Genomic DNA, 21,104 nt, shown 5'->3' with positions numbered 1-21,104 from the left:
CAGAACGGGCTGCGGGCTGGCTGTTCTATGGACAGTGACTGCCAGCTGGGCTTCTTGGGGCGCTTCTCAGTAGCGCCACGCCCAGAAAGAAGGCCCTGTGTGGCTCTCTCTGCCTCTGTGCCAAGACCTACCTTCCCTGCCCGTCCTCTGCCCCGAAGCCCCAGTATCCACGGCCATCGCTTCTCCATTAGCACTGAGCCAGGAACGGGGCAGGCAGCACTGCCCAGCCTTTCTCCAGGGTGTTCTGGGTTGCACCACGCATTTCTCAGGGGTCCATATTCCTCACACTCATCTGTACGACCTGCACGCCTCTTCAGAGAGGGGACCTGGCCCAGCTCGGGACACGGGCCTCCCACCTCTGTGTTGGACTCAAGACCCTGCTCCTAGGATTTGGCCTCCCCCAGGAGCCAGATGGGACAGTGCCTTGTCCCAGAGGTCAGGCCTGGGCCACGCAAGGCCATACGTGCAAGGGCTGAGGGAGGCCAGACTGATGTCCCTAGCCAGCCAGGACCAGGGCTGTGTGTGTGACACCCCTGGCAGCTGGATCCCAAGGCAGGTAGGGAAATGTCGGCAGGTCGCCTCCAGCTGGCTTCATGTTAAGCTCTGAAGTTTTGGCGTTTTAGCAAACTTCCTTTCAGGCCCAAACTTCCAAGTTTGCAAGTTTCTCCTGACCCGTGTCAACGCGGCTGTGACTCCAGGGGCAATATGGCCAACGGCCAGGGACGGCATCGGTGCCTTGGGAAGCAAAGAGCGCCAGGCACATCTCCAAGTGGGCGCGCGGTCTCTGGTAGAGGGCAGGTCTTCTCCAGCGCCCCTGCCCCAGCGTCAGGAGCAAGGGCGCTTCTCGTGGCAGCCTCCCACGCTCCCGCTTAGTCCTTGGGCGCAGCCTGTGGTCTCGGGGCCCAGCTGAACACACAGCAACTCTGGCCTGTCTTCTGGAGCCCGTGAGGAGTTTCCAGACACATCCTTGGCCCGGTCAGTGCGGTCCTGTCCTACTGGCCCCTCCTCCTGCTCCTTACCCCACCACGCTGTAAATACTCATCATCATGGACTCCGACAGGGTCAGAGGGACAGGCCTCTTCAACTGAACTCCTCGGAGATGCCATCTGTCTCCCTGGGTGCCGGCGCCCTGCCGCCATATGCACGGGGCGGCACTGGAGAGCCGTGGAAGTTGTGAGATAGTGTGTGTGTGTGCACGTGAACATGTGGGTGAGTGTGTGTGTGCGTGTGAGTGTGTGTGCTTCATCCAGCCTCTGGGTTCAAATCGGCTTCTCCTCTCCAGTGCAGTGCTCTGGGGAGTGGCGACCACCCACCCCTTTCCTCTAGCTTCCATGTCTGTGTTTGCTTTTCCTCCCCTCCTCCCTCCCTCTCCTTTTCCTTCCCTCCTTCTTTCTTTGAGGGGGAGGGTGCTGTACAAAGTTACACAAACAAGTTTACAGTTGTAAGTGCAATGACCGCGTCCTCCGCGTGACCTTGTGAATTGTGTGCCGTCCTCCTGTGCTCCGTGAGAACTCGTGGTACTTCGTGTCCCTCCCCCGTATTGTGACAAGGTGATTCTGTGGTATCAGAATAAAAACACTTGATATAAACAACCTACAAACTGTGTCTGGGATTTTACTTTATTAATTATTTTTTTGGCACTAAGGATGGAACCCAGAGGCATTTTACCTCTGAGCTACACCCAGCCCCATTCTAAGTAGTGTGACGAGAGTCTCACTACTTGCTGAGGCTGCCCTCAAACCTGTGATCTTCCTGTCTCAGCCTCCCAAGTCTGGGATTACAGGTATGCACCAACATGCCGGGCTCTGGGACAGTTTTTAGGGTGGGAAGGCTTACCCAAAGGAGTAAATCCCCCAATTATGGCAGTCTTATCCGTTGCTAAAGGGAAAAGAGTGAAAGAGCAGAGTTTCAGAAGTGCTGGCTGGCATGGTGGCCTGGGAGCACAGCTCAGTGGGAAAGCTCTTGCCTAGCTTGTGGGAGGCCCTGGGTTTGATCTCCAGCACAGCAAAAAAGGAGGAGGAGGAGGAGGAGGAGGAGGAGGAGGAGGAGGAGGAGCCGCTGCAGCAGCAGTAGCAGCTCTGGCATGATAAGGGCTGAATCCACACCAACCATTCAAGACAATGGTGCCCAAAGGTAGGTTCCAAGCTTGGACTGGAGCAGGCAGTTCCCTGCACAGGTTGAGTGACAGGTGAGCCTGTGCTGCCCCCTGGTGCTGACAGCAAGCCTTACCCCTACCTGCCTCGCTACTCCATCCCCAACTTTCTCTTTTTTTCTTTTTTTTGCCTGCTGGGGTTTGAACTCAGAAGCATCCTACTTCCCACCTCCCTCTCTCTCTCCTTCTTTTCCTAAATAAGTAGCTACATTCTCAATCCCTTTTAAATTTTTCATTTGTGTCTGCAGTATTGGGAAATTAACCCAGATGCATTCTACCTCCAAGCTAGACCTTCAGCCCTATTTTTTATTTTGAAAAAAGGTCTCACTAAGTTGCTAAGGGCTTCATAAAATTGCTGAGGCTGGCCTTGAACCTGTGTTCCTCCTGTCTCAGCCTCTCATGTAATTAGATTACAGGCATGTGTCACCACGCCGGGCTTAAATTTTTCATTTTGAGACAGGGTCTCACTGAGTTGCCCAGGCTGACCTTGAGCTTGTAATGCTCCTGTTTCAGCCTCCCAAGTAGCTGGAACTATAGGCATGTACCATTGTACCTGACCCCGACCAAAAAACGAACCCAGAGGCATTCTACCTCTGAGCTACACCCCGGCCTTATTTTATTTATTCATTCATTTACTTATTTTTTGTGGTACTGTGGATGGAACCCAGGAGCCTTCTATCTCTGGGCTACACTCCCCGATCATTTCATATTTTACTTAAAAACAGGGTCTAAGTTGCTGAGAGCCTCACTAAATAGCTGAGACTGGCTTGAAACCAGCATGATCCTCCTGTCTCAGCCTCACAAGTACTGGAATTACAAGTGTGTGCCACCACACCTAGCTTACTTTTATTTACTTTTTTTTTTTTTTCAGTACCAGGGATGGAACTCAGGAGCATTGTATCTCCAAGCTACACCCTACCCCTATTTTTTAGTCTTTTTAGTTTTGAAAGAGTCTCACTGAGTTGCGAAAGGCCTCACTAAATAGCTGAGGCTGTCCATGAACCACGATCCTCCAGTCTCCACCTCCCAAATGCTGGGATTATAAGCATGCACCACCACACGTGGCTTAATTTTTGTTTTGAAACAGGGTCTTGCTAAATTGCTGAGGGCCTAAGTTGACGAAGCTGGCCTCAAACCTGTGATCTTCCTGTCTCAGCCTCACAAGTAGTACAGGCATGCACTATCACAACCAGCCAGGACTCCAGAACTCTTGGTGGTCCCCAGACCTTAATACTTCCCCAGATGGTCAGGGGTAACTCAAAATCACTAGAAAATTTGAAAACACAAAGCCGGGCATGGTGGTACATGCTTGTGATCCCAACATTTTCAAAATAATGAATAAAGTCGGGCGTGGTGGTGCACGCTTGTGATCCCAACATTTGAGAGGCTGAGACTGGGGGATCGCGGTTCGCGGCCAGCCTCAGCTACTTAGTGAGGTCCTCCATAATTTAGCAAGACCCTGTTTCAAAATAAAGAATAAAAAATAGGTCAGGAGGTGTAGCTTGGAGGTCGAATGCCCCTGGGTTTCATCCCCAGGCCCGCGAAAAATAAAAATAAAGAATAAAAAAATAGGACTGGTGGTGTAGCTCAGAGGTAGAATGACCCTGGGTTCCATCCCCAGTACTGGGAACGTAAAAGAAGAAAGAGAAAACACAAATAAACAAAAAAAGAATTAACTTGAAAAAGAATTAACCTCGGCCTCAGCTAAGCGTGGTGATGCATGCCTGTAATCCTAGTACTTGGGAGGCTGAGACAGGAGGATCGCAGGCTCTCTGCAACTTAGCAAGACCCTGGGGGTATAGCCTGGAGGTAGAAGGCCCCTGGGTTCCACTCTCAGTACCACACACAAAAAATAACGTCAAGTGGAGGCAGGGTGCAGGGTCAGGGCCCTGAGATGGGAAAGGCCAGCCACGACCATGGGAGGGGACTGGCTTCACCGCTGCCCAGTCTCTCCTGTTCTGCCACTTTAGCCAGCTGATCTTGTGCCACGTGCAAAGGAAGCCTGCCTACTTAGGGCTCTCTAGTCCTGGGAGAAGCCTGCCCTCAGCAGGCCGGCCCTCTGCACCCCAAAGCTTGGGATGATGTTTGGAAAGGGAAGGCAGAGGCCCGATCTGCTCAGGGCCCCCCAGAAAGGCGCCACTGAGAAGGGCGGGTGACGGCTGCGGGGAAAGATAGCTCTGGGGCAGGTCTGGCGACCGATAAGCAGCCGCCCCTCTCTGCCCCACACAACAGGGCTCTGACCCCGCGTTCCACTGGGGCCTGAGCCTCCCCTCCCACCTGCCCGAAGCCCCCCCAGGCGGGGCCTGGCACAGCCCAGAGAACGCCTGCTGCCGGGAGGGCCCCACCGCCGGCCGGCGCCGGGAAGACCCTGCGAATGCAGGCGCGCCCTCATTGGCCCGCCCGCCGCCCGGGCTCTGCTCCTCATTGGCCGCGTTCCCCCCGGGTCCCGCCCTCCGAATGCGCAGCGCCCACTCCAGTGGCGCCAGGCTGCTTTCGCCGCGCAGGCCTCCGCCCTTTCTCACGGAGAGCTTTAGCTCCTCAGAGACCACGCTCCCCCTGAGCACGGCGGCACCGCGCTTCCACCGCCACCCTCTCTCCAAGTGCTTTCCGCTACTGCGGCTCAGTAGGCGGCCCGCGCCGCCCCCCGCTTGCCCAGGCCGCCCCTCAGGACAGCTCCTCGCAGGCCCCGCCTTCCTGCCATCGAGGCCCCGCCCCTCCCAGGTGCCGCGGGGCTGCGGTAGCGGAAGCAGGCTCCGCCCCCAGAGCCTCACTTCCGGTCCCTAGCACGCCCCGCCCCGCCCCGCTCCGGGCCGAAGGGAGACTATGGAGCGGCAGGTGAGGGCTCGGCCCACGAATCCCGTGGTCCTTGCAGCCCCAGCCAGGCCTGACCCCCGTGTGTCCCCTGCGCAGGTGCTGCTGAGCGAGCCCGAGGAGGCGGCGGCGCTGTACCGGGGCCTTAGCCGTCAGCCCACGCTGAGCGCCGCCTGCCTGGGCCCAGAGGTCACCACGCAGTATGGGGGCCGCTACCGGACCGTGCACACTGGTGTGTGGACGAAGGGACATCGGGTGGCGATGGGGGAAGTGGAGGGCTCGCTGCTTGTCAGTACACGCGTATGGAGGAAGCCTGGGCCTGGAGGGTACACCCCCCGCCCGTTTCCCCGCACTCAAGTGTATGAGGAGGGGGTTGTGTGGGCCTTTACCAGATGTGCCCATGAGTGCGTGGGCTGAGGGCTTTGGAGTAGAAATCAGACTTGGGTGCACAGTGGCCCTGTAAGGCTGTCCCTTGTCGCTCCATCCCTAACACATGCAGGGCTGCCCCCAAGTGGGTGCTGGAGGGGTATGGGTAATCTCGAGGAGGATGTCAGCCCAGGCCCTGGAGGCCTAGGGCTGTGGTCAAGTGTGTTGTCCAGGTTTCACCCAGAGTGTGGTGTGGGGGCAGCGGCCAGGACCAACCAAGACAAGTTGAGCAACCCCGTGCCTCCTCTTGCAGAGTGGACCCAGAGGGACCTGGAACGCATGGAGAGTATCCGGTTCTGCCGCCAGTACCTGGTGTTCCACGATGGGGACTCAGTGGTGTTTGCAGGGCCTGCAGGCAACAGTGTGGAGACCCGGGGGGAGTAAGTTTGAGGGAGGAAGCTTGCCCACAGGCTGCAGCTGCATGCCATGCCAGCCTTTTATGAATGCCCACCATGTACTTAGATGTGAGTAGAGAGCCCTGAGGGAGGCCAGGAGCTGGGTTCTTGCTCCCACCCAGAGCTTGTTTGGGCTCGGTGAAGTGGCCCTATAATAAGCAAGCACTGGAGGCTTGCTCCAAACTGGGCCCAGCTGGAGCCCACGGTGGCCCCGGGTTTCTGCTCCAGGGAAGATGGGCAAGCCAGCTGCTGTTGAACAGCCAGAGGCGCTGCAGGGCTTTGTTTGGGACCAGAACCTCAGGAGTCTTGTCTAAAAGGTGTCACCAATAAGGGGCAGCACAGGGCTACTTTGGGGTGAGATACAATCCTAACCTGCTACCCCAATGCCCCCCTCAGGCTGTTGAGTAGAGAGTCTCCTTCCGGCACCATGAAAGCTGTGTTGCGGAAGGCCGGAGGCCTAGGCTCCGGGGAGGAGAAGCAGTTCCTGGAGGTGAGTCTGTCTGGACCCCAGAGGTGGAGGGCAAGCTCAGCCCCACAGGTAAGGCTCTGCGGGGTGAGGGGCAGGCAGCCTGATGCCCACATGTCCTCAGGTCTGGGAGAAGAACCGGAAACTCAAGAGCTTCAACCTGTCAGCGCTGGAGAAGCATGGGCCTGTTTACGAGGATGGTGAGCACCTGGCCGAGGAGAGTCAGGGTGGGCAGGAGGGAGTCAGCCGGGCTTCCTCTGATCAGCCTTCCTGCACCCAGACTGTTTTGGCTGCCTGTCCTGGTCACACTCGGAGACACACTTGTTGTATGTGGCAGAGAAGAAGCGCCCCAAGGCTGAGTCCTTCTTTCAGACCAAAGCCTTGGACATCAGTGCCAGAGATGACGAGCTGGCCAGGCCAAAGAAGCCAGACCAGGCCATCAAGGTGCTTGCGGGCGGCCAGTCCGGGAAGATGTGGAGGGGCAGCCTGGGGCTCGGGCTTCCTCCTCACACAGCACCTCACACTGCAGAGCTGGGGAGGTGCTGGCTGCAGGCGGCGGGGGAGGGTCTCGCAGGCAGGCTGCCATTGAGTATCCTGTCTTCTCAGGGAGATCAGTTTGTGTTTTACGAAGACTGGGGAGAAAGCATGGTTTCCAAAAGCGTCCCTGTGCTCTGTGTGCTGGACGTCGAGAGTGGCAACATCTCCGTGCTGGAAGGAGTCCCTGACAACGTGTCCCCTGGACAGGTGAGCGGCGGCTCAGCGGATGTTCGTCATGGAGTCGGGGCCGCTGGAGCTCCCGCCCTCCTTGCTGTGTCCCGCCTGCCCTGTGCTCTTGTTCCAGGCTTTCTGGGCCCCTGGAGACACTGGTGTGGTGTTTGTGGGTTGGTGGCATGAGCCTTTCCGGTTAGGCATCCGCTTTTGTACCAATCGCAGGTGAGGAGGTGGGGTGGGGCGGGGCGGGGGCCCTTCGGTCCAACTGGCCTCGAAGCTGAGTGTCCCTCTGACCATTTCAGGTCAGCTCTGTACTACGTGGACCTCATCGGAGGGAGGTGTGGTAAGTGGCAGTGGCCGCCTGTGCTTTGCGGATGCACGTCGGCCCCGCCAGTCTGTGTGATGCTCGTGTTTCTCTGTGGCCCAGAGCTCCTCTCAGACGACTCCCTAGCTGTGTCTTCTCCCCGGCTGAGCCCAGATCAGTGCCGTATCATCTACCTGCAGTACCCGTCTCTGGTCCCTCATCATCAGTGTAGCCAGCTATGCCTGGTGAGCTGCAGGTTTGGGGGTGGGAGGAGGGTGAGCAGGGGGAGGGCCAGCATCCTCTCCCGGTGAGCCCCTCGGCAGACGCCTTCCCGTCCTTGTGCAGCGGTGCTGCGAGCTCGGCAGGGCCTGGACACATAGGGTGCCGGCAGAGGGCTGGGGAGCGTCCTCCACCACGAGGATGTGCCTCTTCTCATCTGCATGTACAGGCTTGGCAAGCGGCTGGGGTGCGGTCCCACTTCCCACCTAGATAGAGCCCTGGGCCCCCGGGAAAGTCGGAGGCCTCTCTGGCATCTGGTCCGGGCCAGACTCATCGCAGTCCATCTGCCCTGCCCTGAGGCGACCCGAAGCTGTCACTGAGGGGCAGACTGCGCGCTCCGCCCTGAGGCTTGCCTCTGCCCTGACTGTGCACGTTCTCTTGCAGTACGACTGGTACACCAAGGTCACCTCGGTAGTAGTGGATGTGGTGCCTCGGCAGCTGGGAGGTGAGGGGCGCTGGTGGCTTGGGGGTGCAGTGGAGCCTACAGCTCTTCCTTTCTAGGTTTCCAGAGAACCTTCCCCCTCTTGGGTCATCCCTGTGCTTGGCCTTTGCAGGATATCAGGTCATCACCACAGAGAGTGGTTTTTTGGTTTTGTTTTGTTTTTTGTTTTTGTGATACTGGGATTGAACCCAGAGGCATTCTACCTTTGAGCTATACCGCCAGTCCTGTTTGGGTTTTCCTTCTCTTCTTTCTCTTTTCCTCTTTCTTTCTTTCTTCTTTCTTTCCTTTGCAGTACTGGGGCTAGAACCCAGGGGAATTTGACCTCCGAGCTACATCCCCAGCCCTATTTTTTATTCTTTATTTTGAAATAGGGTCTCACTAAGTCACAGAGGGCCTCACTAAGTAGCTGAGGCTGTCTACAAACTGAACCACGATCCTTCTGTCTCAGCCTCCCAGGTACTGGGATTACAAGCGTGCGCCCCATGCCTGGCTCGTGAAGAGTAGCTCTGATGGAAGAGTTGGTTGGGTCGAAATTGAAATGAGAGTGGCCAACCTAGCTGGGGATTTAGATGATTTAATGCATGTGTTGGAACTCATAATCAGATTTTTATTTGGCCAGTGGTTAAAACTATTGCTTTTGCTGGACATGGTGGCACACATCTGTAATCTCAGTACTTTGGAAGCTAAGACAGGAGGTTCCTGGGTTTGATGCCAGCTTCGGCAACTTAGTAAGACCCTGTTTCACAGCTGGGCATGATGGCCCGTGCCTGTATTACCAGTACTTGGGAGACTGAGACAGGAGGATCGCAGGTTCAAAGCCAGCCTCAGCTACTTAGTGAGGCCCTCTGCAACTTAGGCTCTGTTTCAAAATAAAAAAGAGGACTAGGGGGTCTGGCTCAGAGATAGAATGACCCTGAGTTTCATCCCCAACGCCATACACATGCACACAAAAAATAAGAAAGAAAATTAGGGCCAGGCATGTAGGTCATATAGGATGCCCTGGGTTCAGTCCTCAGTAACACCTCACACACACACACACACACACACACACACACACACCTGTTTCAAAATAAAAAATAAAATAGGGTTGGAGGGTATGCCCCTGGGTTCAGTCCCAGAACCAGAAGTGAACAATTGCCCCTCCAAGGGGTCCCAGAAATCCACAAGTCTGGAAGGTCTCATTGAGGGGCTCTGGGCCCGAGGCCCTTACCCTGTTCTCACACTGCCCCAGCAGCCTCTGTCCAGGCCCTTACCCTGTTCTCACACTGCCCCAGCAGCCTCTGTCCAGGCCCTTACCCTGTTCTCACACTGCCCCAGCAGCCTCTGTCCAGGCCAAGTCAGACGGTCCTCTAGAAGAGCGGCTCCTGGCGGGGAGCCCGTCCAACTCAGGTGTTTGTAGCCCTGCTTGGAGTCCTGGGCCATCCAGGGACACGGGGTTGAGCATCTCTTGTTCTCTCAGGCCACCCAGAAAGTTCCAGTGGACAAGAGATGGTCTCTTGGAGCTGGGGCTCTACCTTGGGGGTAGAGCGTGTGCTTAGCATGCACAAGGCCCTGAGTTGGATTCTCAGCAACTAAAGAAACCTCTTTTGTTGCAGGGCCGCGTGGTAGGGACCTAGTCTCTGTCCCCAATTAGCTGTGTGTTCTTGGAGAGTGCTCCCAGCTTCCTTGAGCTTTCTGTCCTTTCTATCTTCAATTTGAACCCAAGGCCATTCTAACTTTAATCTGTAACCCCAGCCCTTTTTATTTTTTGAAACAGGGTCTTAGCCGGGCGTGGTGGCACACACTTGTAATCCCAGCATTTGGGAGGCTGAGACCGGAGGATTGTGGTCGCGGACAGCCTCAGCTACTTAGTGAGGCCCTCTGCAACTCAGTGAGACCCGATTTCAAAATAAAGAAAAAATAGGGCAGGAGGTGTAGCTTTGAGGTCGAATGCCCCTGGGTCCATCCCCAGACCCGCAAAAAAAAAAAAAAAAAAAAAAAAAAAGAGGGTCTTGCTGAGTTGCTGAGGCTGGCCTCAAACCTGTTATCCTCCTGTCTCAGCCTCCCAAGTACTGAGATTTCAGGTGTGCACCACTACACCCAGCTCTGAGCTTCCATGTCTTCATCTCTGGAGGAAATAGTTGTGTCTTGTCTTCCTTGTAGAATTATAGGGAGCGTTAAACGAGGGATGACATTAAAGGGTAGGATTTTTGAGCCTCCTGTGCCAGGCACTGTGCTCACTGTGGACAGACAGGTGTTTACCCTGGCTAAAGGCTCCACGCTGCTGAGGCCCAGTGGGAGCCGTAGGAAAGCAGGTGATTTTCCTGGAGCACCCACTGGTTCCTCACAGTTCTCACGTTCTGACTCTTGTGGGTCCTTGGAGGCTTATGCTCCTCGTCACCCGAGGCTCCCTGGCGTGTGGGGTTGTCATTCAGCCACAAGTTGCAGGGCCCCAGGTGGATTCCCCAACAGTCCAGTCGGCCTGTCTGGAACCCACCGCTCTCTGCTCCTGGACGCAGCCCCAGTTTTCCCTTCTTTACAGAGAGCTTCTCTGGGATCTACTGCAGCCTTCTGCCCCTGGGGTGCTGGTCAGCTGACAGCCAAAGAGTGGTCTTCGACTCCGCTCAGCGCAGCCGGCAGGTGAGGGCTGCCTGTGGTCAGCCGCCTGAGCCAGGCCTGCAGGAGTGCCCAGCCTCAGCATCTCACCAGCCCCTTGAAGTCCTCCCCGCCCTGGCCTGGACTTGCTTCTCCCTTAGGGAGCCAGGGGTCTGCCGCTGGGTGCGGGTCCCAGAGCATGACCGAGTGCTTCCTGGGCGATGGGGCGAGAGCTCAAGTGCCTCCAGGCTCCTTTTGGGCGGGGAGTTACAAAGTTTCCTGCTGCCTCAGAGGAGCTTGGTGTACACCCTGGCTTGCCCAGGGACACCTGTGACAGGCTCAGATTTGAACAGAAGCCTCACTGAGTCGCCAGCACTGCAGCTGCTCACAGGCTGGTCGGCCCTGGGTCCCCGAGGGGGCCGGGGAGGGAGAACCCTTACGGCTCTGGGACGTAGCCTACATGTGGCCTCCCTCCACTTCAGGACCTGTTTGCTGTGGACACGCAGTCGGGCAGTGTGACCTCCCTGACAGCGGGTGAGCAGGGCTTGGGAGTGGGGCGGCGCAGGGCTGCGAGCCGGCCGGGTGGAGCTGGAGCCGACCTGTGGCCAGCAGTGGTGCTCATAGCCACTGACTGAGTGGCTAAAGGTCCTGCCCGTGCAGGCACTTCCCAGCCCTGTTCCGCTGACCTTCACGGCCAGCTCTTATCTCCCAGCCTCCGCACAGCCCCCCGCCGCTTCTCCAACCCACAGAAATCTCTGGCCAAGATCTGGCCCTCCATCCCCAATCCTTGGATGCCCTGTCCCTTAGCCTAGGAGAAACCCGGTGTTGGCACCCCCAGGCCCCACTCTGAGGCCTGGTGTCTGCCCTGAAATGTCTTTTGAGTTCTCCTGCCCCAACTCTACACTACCCTCCACAGAGCTGCCCAAGTTTTTTGGTTTTTTTTTTTTTTTTGGTGGTACTGGGGGTGGAACCCAGAGGCTTTCTATCTCTGGGCTACACTCCCAGACCCATTTTATATTTTATTAGAAACAGGGTCTCACTAAGTTGCTGAGAGCCTCACTAAGTAGCTGAGGCGGGCTTCGAACCTGCGCGATCCTCCTGTCTCAGCCTCCTAAGCGCGGGGATTACAAGCATGTGCCACCACACCCGGCTTGCCCAGGTGTTTTAAACCTGCGTCTCATAAAGCCTGCTTCAGCCCAGACCACTGTCCAGCTCCTCACCCGCCCAGCCCCCTAGGCCAGCTGCCACCCCTTCGCTGTAGTCCTCGAGGGATGGGTGAGGTGCCCTGGTAGCCTAGTGTGTCCCCAGCTCGGGCAGCTTCTGAGCCCCACCAGCGTCTGCCAGATGAACAAGGGATGGAGCAAAAGGCCACCAGCCCACGCAGCTAGGGGTGTGTGAGAGGTGCTGCTTTGAGGAAGGGCCTCTTTCCATAGAGCCCCAGGCTGGGACTCGGCAGAGCAGGCAGAACGCACTCACTGGCCCGTTTCTCCAGGCGGGTCAGGTGGCAGCTGGAAGCTCCTTACAATCGACCAGGACCTTATGGTAGCACAGTTCTCCACGCCCAGCCTGCCTCCGAGCCTGGTGAGTGGCGGGCCCTGGGAAGGGAGGCAGGGATTCCCTGCAGACAGAGCTCCTGGCCAGGAACTGGCCCCAGGCCAACTACGGCTGCTCAGCAGGTAGTGGCTGAGACGGAGGGCAGCCCAGAGTGGCCCACCATGCTCTGGCCCTCATGGGGAGGAGCTGGAGCCTGCTCTGTCCTGAGCAGGGCATCTGGCAGCAGAGAGCACAGGGAGATGGCTCAGCCTCCAAGCCGAGGAGGGCCAGGGGTGTTCATGTCATGGGGTGCTGTGGTGTGCGTGTATGCTGTGTCCCCTGGAGGTGAAGAGGAGGCCCAGCCTAGGAAGGACCCCCACCCCAGGCAGAAGCAAAAGCAGGGGCAGGGAGGCTGCGGAGAGCTTCTGACACTCTCCTTTCCCTTGGCAGAAAGTTGGGTTCCTGCCTCCTGCAGGGAGGGAGCCATCGGTGCTCTGGGTGTCCCTGGAGGAGGCCGAGCCCATTCCCGACATCCGCTGGGGCGTCCGAGTGCTGCAGCCGCCCCCAGAGCAAGAGAACGTGCAGCACGGTGAGCGGGCCGGGGGTGGAGGGACGCCTTCCAGGCCCCGGCACTCAACACCCACTGTGCCCCCTGCCCCAGGCTTGTACTGGCGAGGTTCCTGGGACTTCCTGAGGGGGGCTTCTGTGCTTGTGGTCATGGGGAATCTGGCCAAATGCTTTGTGACGGGAAAATCAGGGCCAAAGAGAATAGGCCTCATGCCAGGCCCTGCGACCATCGCCCTCCACAGTGCCATCTGCAGAGTGGGCTGACGAGGGCAGGCCCTGAGCCTTCAGCCCTGCCTCGGCCTGGCCCTGCTCCTGCGCAGCCCCAGGCCTGCAGCCCAGGGATCCTGGGGGGCCTGGCATTGACTCCACCCCCTCCTGCAGCTGGCCTGGACTTTGAAGCAATCCTTCTCCAGCCCAGTGACCCTCCAGATAAGACCCAAGTGCCCATGGTGGTCATGCCCCACGGTAGGCGCCTGGCCTGAGAGCCCTGCCCTCCCTCCACCGTTCTACCTGGCTGCTCAGCCCCTCTGCTCACCCCCTGCTTGCAGGGGGCCCCCATTCATCCTTTGTCACCGCCTGGATGCTGTTCCCGGCCGTGCTTTGCAAGATGGGCTTTGCAGTGCTGCTAGGTGAGCAGGAGGGGCCTGCCGCTCTACCAGGGCTTTGGTGGGTGTTGGGCTGGGTTGCCCCATCTCCTGGCCTTGCTGTGGCCTGGCTACTTTCTCTAGAAGCCGCGGCAGGAAATGCCCAGGCCCAGCCTCTGTCTCGTAGCCCTAGTCTCGTGGTCCTTTCCCTGGACAGTCCTTGGTTCACCACGATGTGTGCAGTGGTGTCCAGGAGGTCACGAATGCTGCCAGCCACCCGTGTGCTCCCCTCCTTGTCTTAGTGAACTATCGTGGCTCCACGGGCTTCGGCCAGGACAGCATCCTCTCACTCCCAGGCAACGTGGGCTGCCAGGACGTAAAGGACGTCCAGGTAGCAGGGCGCCGGGGCCTGCGGGCTGGAGGGCGGGCTGGCGGCCGGCTGCAGCATGCTCTGCCCGTGCTCTGCCCGCCTTGCAGTTTGCGGTGGAGCGGGTGCTCCAGGAAGAACACTTTGACGCAGGCCGTGTGGCCCTGATGGGTGGTTCCCATGGCGGGTTCCTCTCGTGCCACCTGATTGGCCAGTACCCAGAGAGCTACAGTGCCTGCGTGGCCCGGAACCCCGTGATCAACATAGCCTCCATGATGGGGTCCACTGACATCCCTGACTGGTGAGCGTGCCCCGCCTACCTGCCTAACCCAGTGCCCGTGGGCCCCTGGGCCCAGCCTTCCTGGGCTGCAGCAGCTTGCTCTCGCAGGTGTGTGGTGGAATCTGGCTTCCCCTACAGCAGCGACTGCCTGCCAGACCTCAGTGTATGGGCAGAAATGCTGGACAAGTCGCCCATCAAATATACCCCTCAGGTAGCAGCCCGCCGCCTCGCCCCGGGTGCCGCCCATCCAGCCAGAACCCGGGCCCAGCTCACTGCCCCGCCCCACACACCCAGGTAAAGACCCCGCTACTACTGATGCTGGGCCAGGAGGACCGGCGTGTACCCTTCAAGCAGGGCTTGGAGTACTACCGAGCCCTCAAGTCCCGGAACGTGCCTGTCCGGTGAGTGTTGTAGGGTAGCCTGGCAGCCGGTGGGCAGGTAGGGGGTGCCTCCAGTCTCACATGTCACTGCCCAACCCCTACAGGCTCCTGCTGTATCCCAAAAGCAGCCACGCACTGTCAGAGGTGGAGGTGGAATCAGACAGCTTCATGAATGCTGTGCTCTGGCTGCACACGCACTTGGGCAGCTGAGGCCCTGCGTCTGCGTGAGCTGGTCAGCCGTGGCGCGCGGCCCAGCAGCGGCAGAGGCCTTGGGCTTTGGACTCCCATGAGGAGCGGGTGGAGGAATGTGGGCTATGTCGTCATAATAAACGAGGACACACAGCCTGATTCATGCTGGTACTTTGTACCATGCCATCCCTGCTCCATCCCGTTGGGGTTCAGAGACCCTAGGCCCTGGGTGTACTAGCTACCGGGTTTCATCTGTCTCCGGTGTCAAGGAAAAGGGCAGTCAGGCCCTCTCTTTGTCCTGACCAGCTGGGACTCTGCATCAGGCTGGCTCTCTGCTACAGTCAGCCCCTTGGGTCAGAAACCACTCTGCACTACTCATCTCTCGAGTGCCTCTGTGGCCGAGCGTGGTGCGCACACCTGTCATCCCAGCATTCGGGAGGCTGAGACAGGAGGATCACGGTTCGCGGACACTGCAAATCAGTGAGACCCTTTTTCAAAATAAAGAATAAAACCTAGGGCTGAGGGTATAGCTTGGAGGTAGAATGCCCCTGGGTTCCATCCCCAGTACCGCAAAAAAAAAAAAAAAAAAGGATTAAATTTAAAATAGATAAGAACAGCTGGGTGTGGTGGCGCACGCTTGTAATCCCCGCACTTAGGACGCTGAGACAGGAGGATCGCACGGGTTCGAAGCCAGCCTCAGCTACTTAGTGAAGCTTTCAGCAACTTAGTGAGACCCTGTTTCCAAATAAAATATTTAAAAGGTCTGGGAGTATAGCCCGGAGGTAGAAAGCCTCTGGGTTCCGCCCCCAGTACCACCAAAAAAAAATAAAAAATAAATAAGAATAAAAAAATAGGTCTGAGGGGCGTAGCTTGGAGGTAGAATGTCCCTGGGCTCCAACCAGTACCGAAAAAAAAAAAAAAGAAAAAAAAAAGTGCCTCTGAGGACCCATGAGGTGCTCCCCTCCCAAGAACCCACAGGCCAAAGTAGTTCCCAGGTGAGATCACCCCACACAGGGCATGCTGCCCCAGCCACCTGGGCCCTAGCAAGGACTCGTCAACTCAATCCCTAGAAGCAGAGGCCAAGAAGCACGCAGCACAGGTGTAAAAAGGAAAGGTGACTTTATGTCTGACAGGAAGTTGGTCCTCTCCAAAGCAAGGGCTTAGCCCAGCCGCATGACCTTGTGGATCCAGTCCACAAACACAGAGACGCGCATGAAGACAGCTGGCCAGCGGGGCCGCGCACACACTCGGTTGGGGATTATGACTCCCTCCAGGACCCAGCAGTCGTGGGTGAAGCAGGCCAGCGGGCCCCCGTAGTCACCCTGGCAGGCGGGGGCTGGTGAGGGCCTAGGACCACGGCTGTGGCGAGCCCTCCGCCCGCCCAGCTGGCCCTGGCACCTCCACTGACCTCGCAGGCCCCGCGGGGGGCCAGCAGCCCCTGGGTGCACATCTCGCTCTCGCGGACGCGGCCTCGGTGCTTGATGTTGCACTCCTGGTTGGAGATGACGTTGAGCGAGGCCACATTGAGGACCGTGTCGTCGCTTGTGCCTGCCGTGAGGGACACGGGAGGACAGAGGGCCTTGGAGGGCCCGGGCCGGGCCCTGGCCCGGGGCCGCCCATGCCCCTTACCTTTCTTACCTTTCTTACCCATGCCGTTCTTACCTTTGGTCTCCCCCCAGCCTGCAATCTCACACTTGGTCCCTGGAGGCACCACATAGCGCTCAGGGGGCAGGCAGATGAGGGCCACACGCTGGTTCAGAGTGACGGGCCTATAGCAGGATCAGGGGCGCTCAGGGCCTGAGGCCGAGGGCCCAGCCCACCGCACACCCCCAGCTTAGCCACGGACCTCTCCAGCTTGAGCAGGACGAGCTGGGAGCCCGAGGGCCCACACACGATCTTGGCCACGGGGACCTGCTGTAGACCTGGCTCTCCGGGCTGGGGGTTCTGAAACAGGGTGCCCAGCCACACCTCATATCCCGTGAGAGGTTCATGGCTGGGAGAGAGAGTGCTAGACCAGTTCTGTTCCCAGCCTGTTCACCGTGGCCCAGGTGTTGGTTCACCCGGGAAGGTGGCTGGGGAGGGCAAGGGGAGCCCAGGGGTGCTCACCAGGACGAGAAGCACTGTCGGGCCGTCAGCACCCACTGCTCCTCCACGAGGGAGCCCCCGCAGAAATGTTGGCCCTTCCTAGAGGAGTGGGTCAGGAGAAGGAACCTGCCACCCGGCCAGGGCTTCTGAGGCTGGGGTAGGGCGCTGTCTCACCGGTTGCGCAGGCTGACTGTCCAGGGTGAGTTCCCGGGCTGGCCCCCCACCACGCGCAGCTTGGAACGCCACGAGTTCTGCCTTTCCACCCGCTGGCCACACTTCTCAAACTGCACCTGCTCTGGGGGAGGGGTGGGTGACGTGAAACCCCCCTGGGTGGAAGAGGAAGACAGACAAAGAGACTCTGCACGCGGCTGGCAAGGTCCTTACCTGGGGGGTCTAGGATGGATGGCGGCTGGGCATCACCTGAAAGACCAAGTTGCCCAGTTAAGGAGCCGCGTCAGGTGGGGTGGAGGAAGGTGGAGAAGACGCCATGGCACGGACACTCACTGCAGCGGCGTAGGGCACAGTAGTCGAATGGGGTCCCGGGGTCGGTGGTGTAGCACCAAGGCCCGTGGACGTCCCTGTCTGGGTTCCGGCAGAAGTTTTCCTCCAGCTGCGCATGAGGGGCCGAGGTGGGCGTGAACCTAGACAGAAGGGAGCCCAAGCAAAATCTAAGCAGGGCAGCCTCCCGCTCTGCAGGCTGGAGAGGCCAGGCGTGTGGACCGAGGTAAGATCCACCCTGGGTCGGCGCCCCTGACTGACTCACTGCGGCTTGTGCGGCGTCTCGGCGGCCCAGTGCTGGCATGCGACGCCCTTGCGAGTCTTGCTGACCGAGCCCCGGTAGTCCTCCCCTGAGCCGCGGTAGCAGTCTGCGGCGGGTGGACAAGCGTGGCAGTGGGCCCCAGCCCCAGCCCTCAGCTGGGCCTTCCTTCTTGTGTCCCTGCTCGGGCCTTACCCTCGGGTCGCACGTCCTCGGCACAGCGCTGGATCTGGTAGCAGAAGGCCACGCGCATGCCGGGTCGCGTCGTGAAGCACCAGGGCGCCTCCGAGCCGTCTGGGTTCCGGCAGAAGTTCTCCCGGAGGTCCCTGGGCAGGAAGGCGCTGGCCTCAGTGGAGGGCAGAGGAGGGCTCCAGCCAGCCCGGCCCCTTCCTCGAAGCCCCGCCCGGTGCCAGCCCGCACTCACTTGCACTCGTATTTCTCAGGTGTAAAGCGGTGCTGGTGTGGGGTCTGCACGTCCCATCGCTGGCAGGGCACACCCGCAGTGGTCGTGTTGGCGGTGCCCCGGTAGCCCTCGCCCTTCCCACGGAAGCAGGTGAAAGTCAGCGCCTCTTGGCGCGGCTGCGCCTCAGACCCTTGGACAGACCAGCACGGGCCCTCAATGGAAGCTGCAATCTTTGCTGGGCTTGCCCCTGGGACTTGTCACCACCGCCAAGTGATGCCCAATTCCTCACCCCCTTTTCCCAGTGACCTCCCGGGCGGGTGCTGTCCCCTGCGGCCTACCACAGCGGGGGAGGTCACAGAACTCCCTCTCCAGCTGTGGGTCTGTGGTATAGCACCACGGCCTCTCAGAGCCATCGGGATTCCGGCAGTAGTTGTCCTCCAGACCTTGTTCTGGGAACCTGGGGTGAACAGCGGTAGCTGGGTGTGAACGAGACCCTGGAGTTCTGACCCAGCCCCCTAACTTACACAGAGTCTCGCCCCGCAGGTCTGGAGCCCTGTGTGCGCGCACTTGCTAGGCTGGAAGGGGTGTGCGTGCGGGTGCTGCAGGTCCCAGCGCTGGCACTCGCGTCCCGACGCCGTGCGGTCCATGGATCCACGGTAATCTTCGCCGTTGCACCAAACACAAGTGGCTGGGGACACAGGGCCGTTGCGTTCCTGGACCGGACTGGGCCTGACCCTCTCCCTTCCCGGGCCTCGCCAGAGCCCTTACCCTCCCGGCAGGCCTTGATGCCGCAGCTCTGGAAGCGCACGGCCGAGTCCATGGTGTAGCACCAGGGACCTCCGGGGTCTCCGTCAGGGTTGCGGCAGAAGTTCTCCTCCAGGCCGTTCTTGGGTGTGGGTGTGTACCTGTAGGCGGGAGTCTCCTACAGCCTTTGTGGGGGGGAGTTGGGGCAGGCGGGGGGAGTGTCTAGCTCACTTGTGGTCGTTGGGGAACCTGTGGCTCCAGTGTTGGCAGGACAGGCCGCCGGCTGTGGTGGCCACGGTGCCCCGGTACCTGACCCCATTATCCATGATGCAGGTCCTGAGATAGTCTGGGAGCAAGAGATGGAGGGTCAGTGGGGAACGAAGCCCCAGGTCCCTTATCCCCGGCCCTACTTTTCCCAGCAGCCACTTGCCTTTCTTCTGAAAGAGATCACAGCACCCCGAACGCTGCAGCCTCACGTGGGCTGAGTGCTGGGTCCATGGCAGCAGCTGGCAGCCGTGGCTGCTTAGGTTGTAGAGGAAGGCCCTGGGCAGGAGGATGTCCAGGATTACCCACCAGCCAGGCCGCCACACCTCCCTCCACACGAGGCCACTCACCGGCAGTCCAGGAGGGGCCCGCAACGCCGGGCACACTCTTCAGCGCCTGCTACATCCTCCTGCCAGGGCCTGGGCACCGCGGCATGCCTCAGGTGCTGCAGTTCCGTGCCCCGGAGCACCTGGAAGTCATTCAGTGGCGAGCGCTGCCCTGGGGGCACAGAGCAAGTGGGCACGGATGGCATGGGTGCACTGGCAAGTCCCGCACTTAGTTCATTCAGGGGACCAGAGGCAAGTGTGGGAGAGGGGCCAGGCCAGCCCCACCCCCCGGGGGAAGCAGGCCCAGACACAGCAGTGAGCACCAGTGCCTCCAGCACCTCTGCCCAGCAGGCCAGGCCTCGGCCTGCCACGGCACCCGTGGGGCTGCGGGCCGTGGTGCGCTCTCAGGCTCGGCTCAGAGCGGTTGTCTAACCCAGGTTCAGGAGTCGCTGCCTGCTGTGGGCCTGGGAGGTCACAAAGCTGCCTCCCCGCGCCTGGCCGGCCTGGGCCCTGTGTGCATGCCCAGGGCTTCCCAGCTCTGCTGCAGAGGCCAAGGTCACTACTCGGCCCCAGGGGCAGTGAGCTCCGCTCCTGGCAAAACACTGTGGACCTGGGGCCACCCCCACTCGGGATGATGGGGCCAGGCTGGGGGACTCACCAGGGGCCCCTGAGCACTGTGTCAGAAGCAGCAGGAGTGGGAGCCACCCCATCCTCCTGACTGAAGCTGCGCTGTGACCCACCACAGCCCCATCCGGGAAGTTGTGAAACATGTTCCTACCCGATTGGGTGGCTCTGGCTCCACACCCCACTCCACGCCCCCGCTGGGGCTGCCTGAGACCCTGTGACAGGGCCCGCTGGGGTCAAGTGCAAGGGCCCTGGCCTGGGTGCCGCTGGCCCCCAGGGACCCCCGGTGGAGTGAGCAGGAGACAGAAGTTCCTGCTGCTCTAGGGTGGGTCACCGAGGCTGCCCAAAGGCAGTGGGGCTGCCAGAGCCGCGGCTCCAGGCCGGGGTGGTGACCTGAAGCTTCTGAGTTCAGCTTCCCGCCTAAAGTGGAGCGCAGCCCAGCCCAGAGCTTCCTCCCTCCCTCCTCGCTTATCGCTGGGCCCAGCCCGGGGAGCTCAGCCCACGCCCCGGGGCTCGCGAGGAGGCAGGGCGCGGCAGGCGAGGAGCTCATCCCTGGGCAGGCGAGCCAGGCCCAGACAGGGGCGGGTGGCCGGCCGAGAGACGGAGGGGCCAGGCGCGGAGCGGGGCAGGTGCTGACGCGGGCGGCCGCGGGCGGGCGGGCGAGGACGGGCCGCGGCGGCGAGCTGGGCGCGCGTGCGCGGGGGTGCGCGTGCGCGGGGCGCCGTGCGCGCGCCCGGCGGCAGTGGCGGCGTGCGCGTGCGCGTGCGGCGGGCGCGCGGCTTGGCCCCGGGCGGGCGCCGTAGCGCGGCCGGCGGAGCTCGCGAGCCGGTGGCGGCGGCCGAGGCGGGTGAGCGCGGGCGGCGCGGCCCTGCCGGTGTGTGAGCGCGGCCGGCGGCGCCCGGCGTCCTCGGGCCCGGGCGGGCGGCGGGCCTCCGGGCGAGGGCGCCCTCACGCCGCCGGGGCGCCGGGCCTGGGCAGGCTCGCGGCGGGCGGCGGCCGCGGGGCGCTGAGGGCGCCGTGCAGGTGGAGAGGCCCGTTGGCCCTGAGCTGTGGCCGCCGTAACCGAGAAACGCGATTTTTATCGTTTCAAACTTTAATTAAAACTGGAATAACCACAGGTGGCTGCTGTGTGGACACAGCAGGGCGCCCTGGCAGGCTCGGGAGAGCTGCGGACCTGCCAGGTGAGGGTAGACAGGTGAGGAGCCCAGTGGGCCTGCGATGAGGGCCTGCAGGAGTGGGCACGACCTGGACAGCCAGCTGGAGCCGCGCGTGGAGGCGCACGGTGGAATCCCGGTACTTGGGAGGCTGAGACCGGAGGATCCGGGTTCGCGGCCAGCCTCAGCTCTGTAGTGAGGCCTTCCGCAACTTAGGAGGCCCTGTTTCCAAATAAAGAATAAAAGCGGGCTGGGGATGTGGCCCAGAAGTAATATGCCCCTGGGTT

At 60.2% G+C, this 21,104-nt stretch overlaps 2 protein-coding genes across 2 annotated transcripts; one reads left to right on the top strand and one right to left on the bottom strand.

Annotated features, from left to right (window-relative positions):
- Window positions 1-5,065: 5,065 nt before the first annotated feature.
- APEH (acylaminoacyl-peptide hydrolase) lies at window positions 5,066-14,481 on the top strand (the record flags this gene model as incomplete). The annotated part of the gene is made up of 21 exons (XM_080695711.1): window positions 5,066-5,195; window positions 5,643-5,769; window positions 6,181-6,274; window positions 6,375-6,450; window positions 6,531-6,694; window positions 6,857-6,994; window positions 7,092-7,183; window positions 7,264-7,304; window positions 7,389-7,510; window positions 7,929-7,989; window positions 10,508-10,605; window positions 11,043-11,094; window positions 12,053-12,141; window positions 12,544-12,682; window positions 13,042-13,125; window positions 13,209-13,289; window positions 13,547-13,635; window positions 13,722-13,912; window positions 14,000-14,102; window positions 14,186-14,292; window positions 14,376-14,481. The coding sequence occupies exons 2-21, from the start codon at window positions 5,669-5,671 to the stop codon at window positions 14,479-14,481; spliced, it is 2,028 nt and encodes a 675-aa protein (XP_080551837.1). The 5' UTR covers window positions 5,066-5,195; window positions 5,643-5,668.
- Window positions 14,482-15,620: 1,139 nt separating this feature from the next.
- MST1 (macrophage stimulating 1) lies at window positions 15,621-19,790 on the bottom strand (the record flags this gene model as incomplete). The annotated part of the gene is given in 19 exon segments (XM_080696654.1): window positions 15,621-15,782; window positions 15,869-16,008; window positions 16,123-16,229; window positions 16,307-16,453; window positions 16,567-16,644; window positions 16,720-16,840; window positions 16,930-16,965; window positions 17,050-17,186; window positions 17,309-17,411; window positions 17,498-17,628; window positions 17,727-17,895; window positions 18,044-18,162; window positions 18,273-18,393; window positions 18,474-18,610; window positions 18,681-18,795; window positions 18,880-18,992; window positions 19,064-19,211; window positions 19,698-19,763; window positions 19,766-19,790. Coding segments are annotated over 19 exon segments (2,175 nt in total).
- Window positions 19,791-21,104: the final 1,314 nt, after the last annotated feature.

The sequence above is a fragment of the Muscardinus avellanarius genome (assembly GCF_963383645.1).
Source record: "Muscardinus avellanarius genome assembly, chromosome: 5".
NCBI lineage: Eukaryota > Metazoa > Chordata > Mammalia > Rodentia > Gliridae > Muscardinus > Muscardinus avellanarius.
The sequence above is the reverse complement of the archived record's forward strand: the minus strand, read 5'-3'. Positions and strand labels throughout refer to the sequence as shown.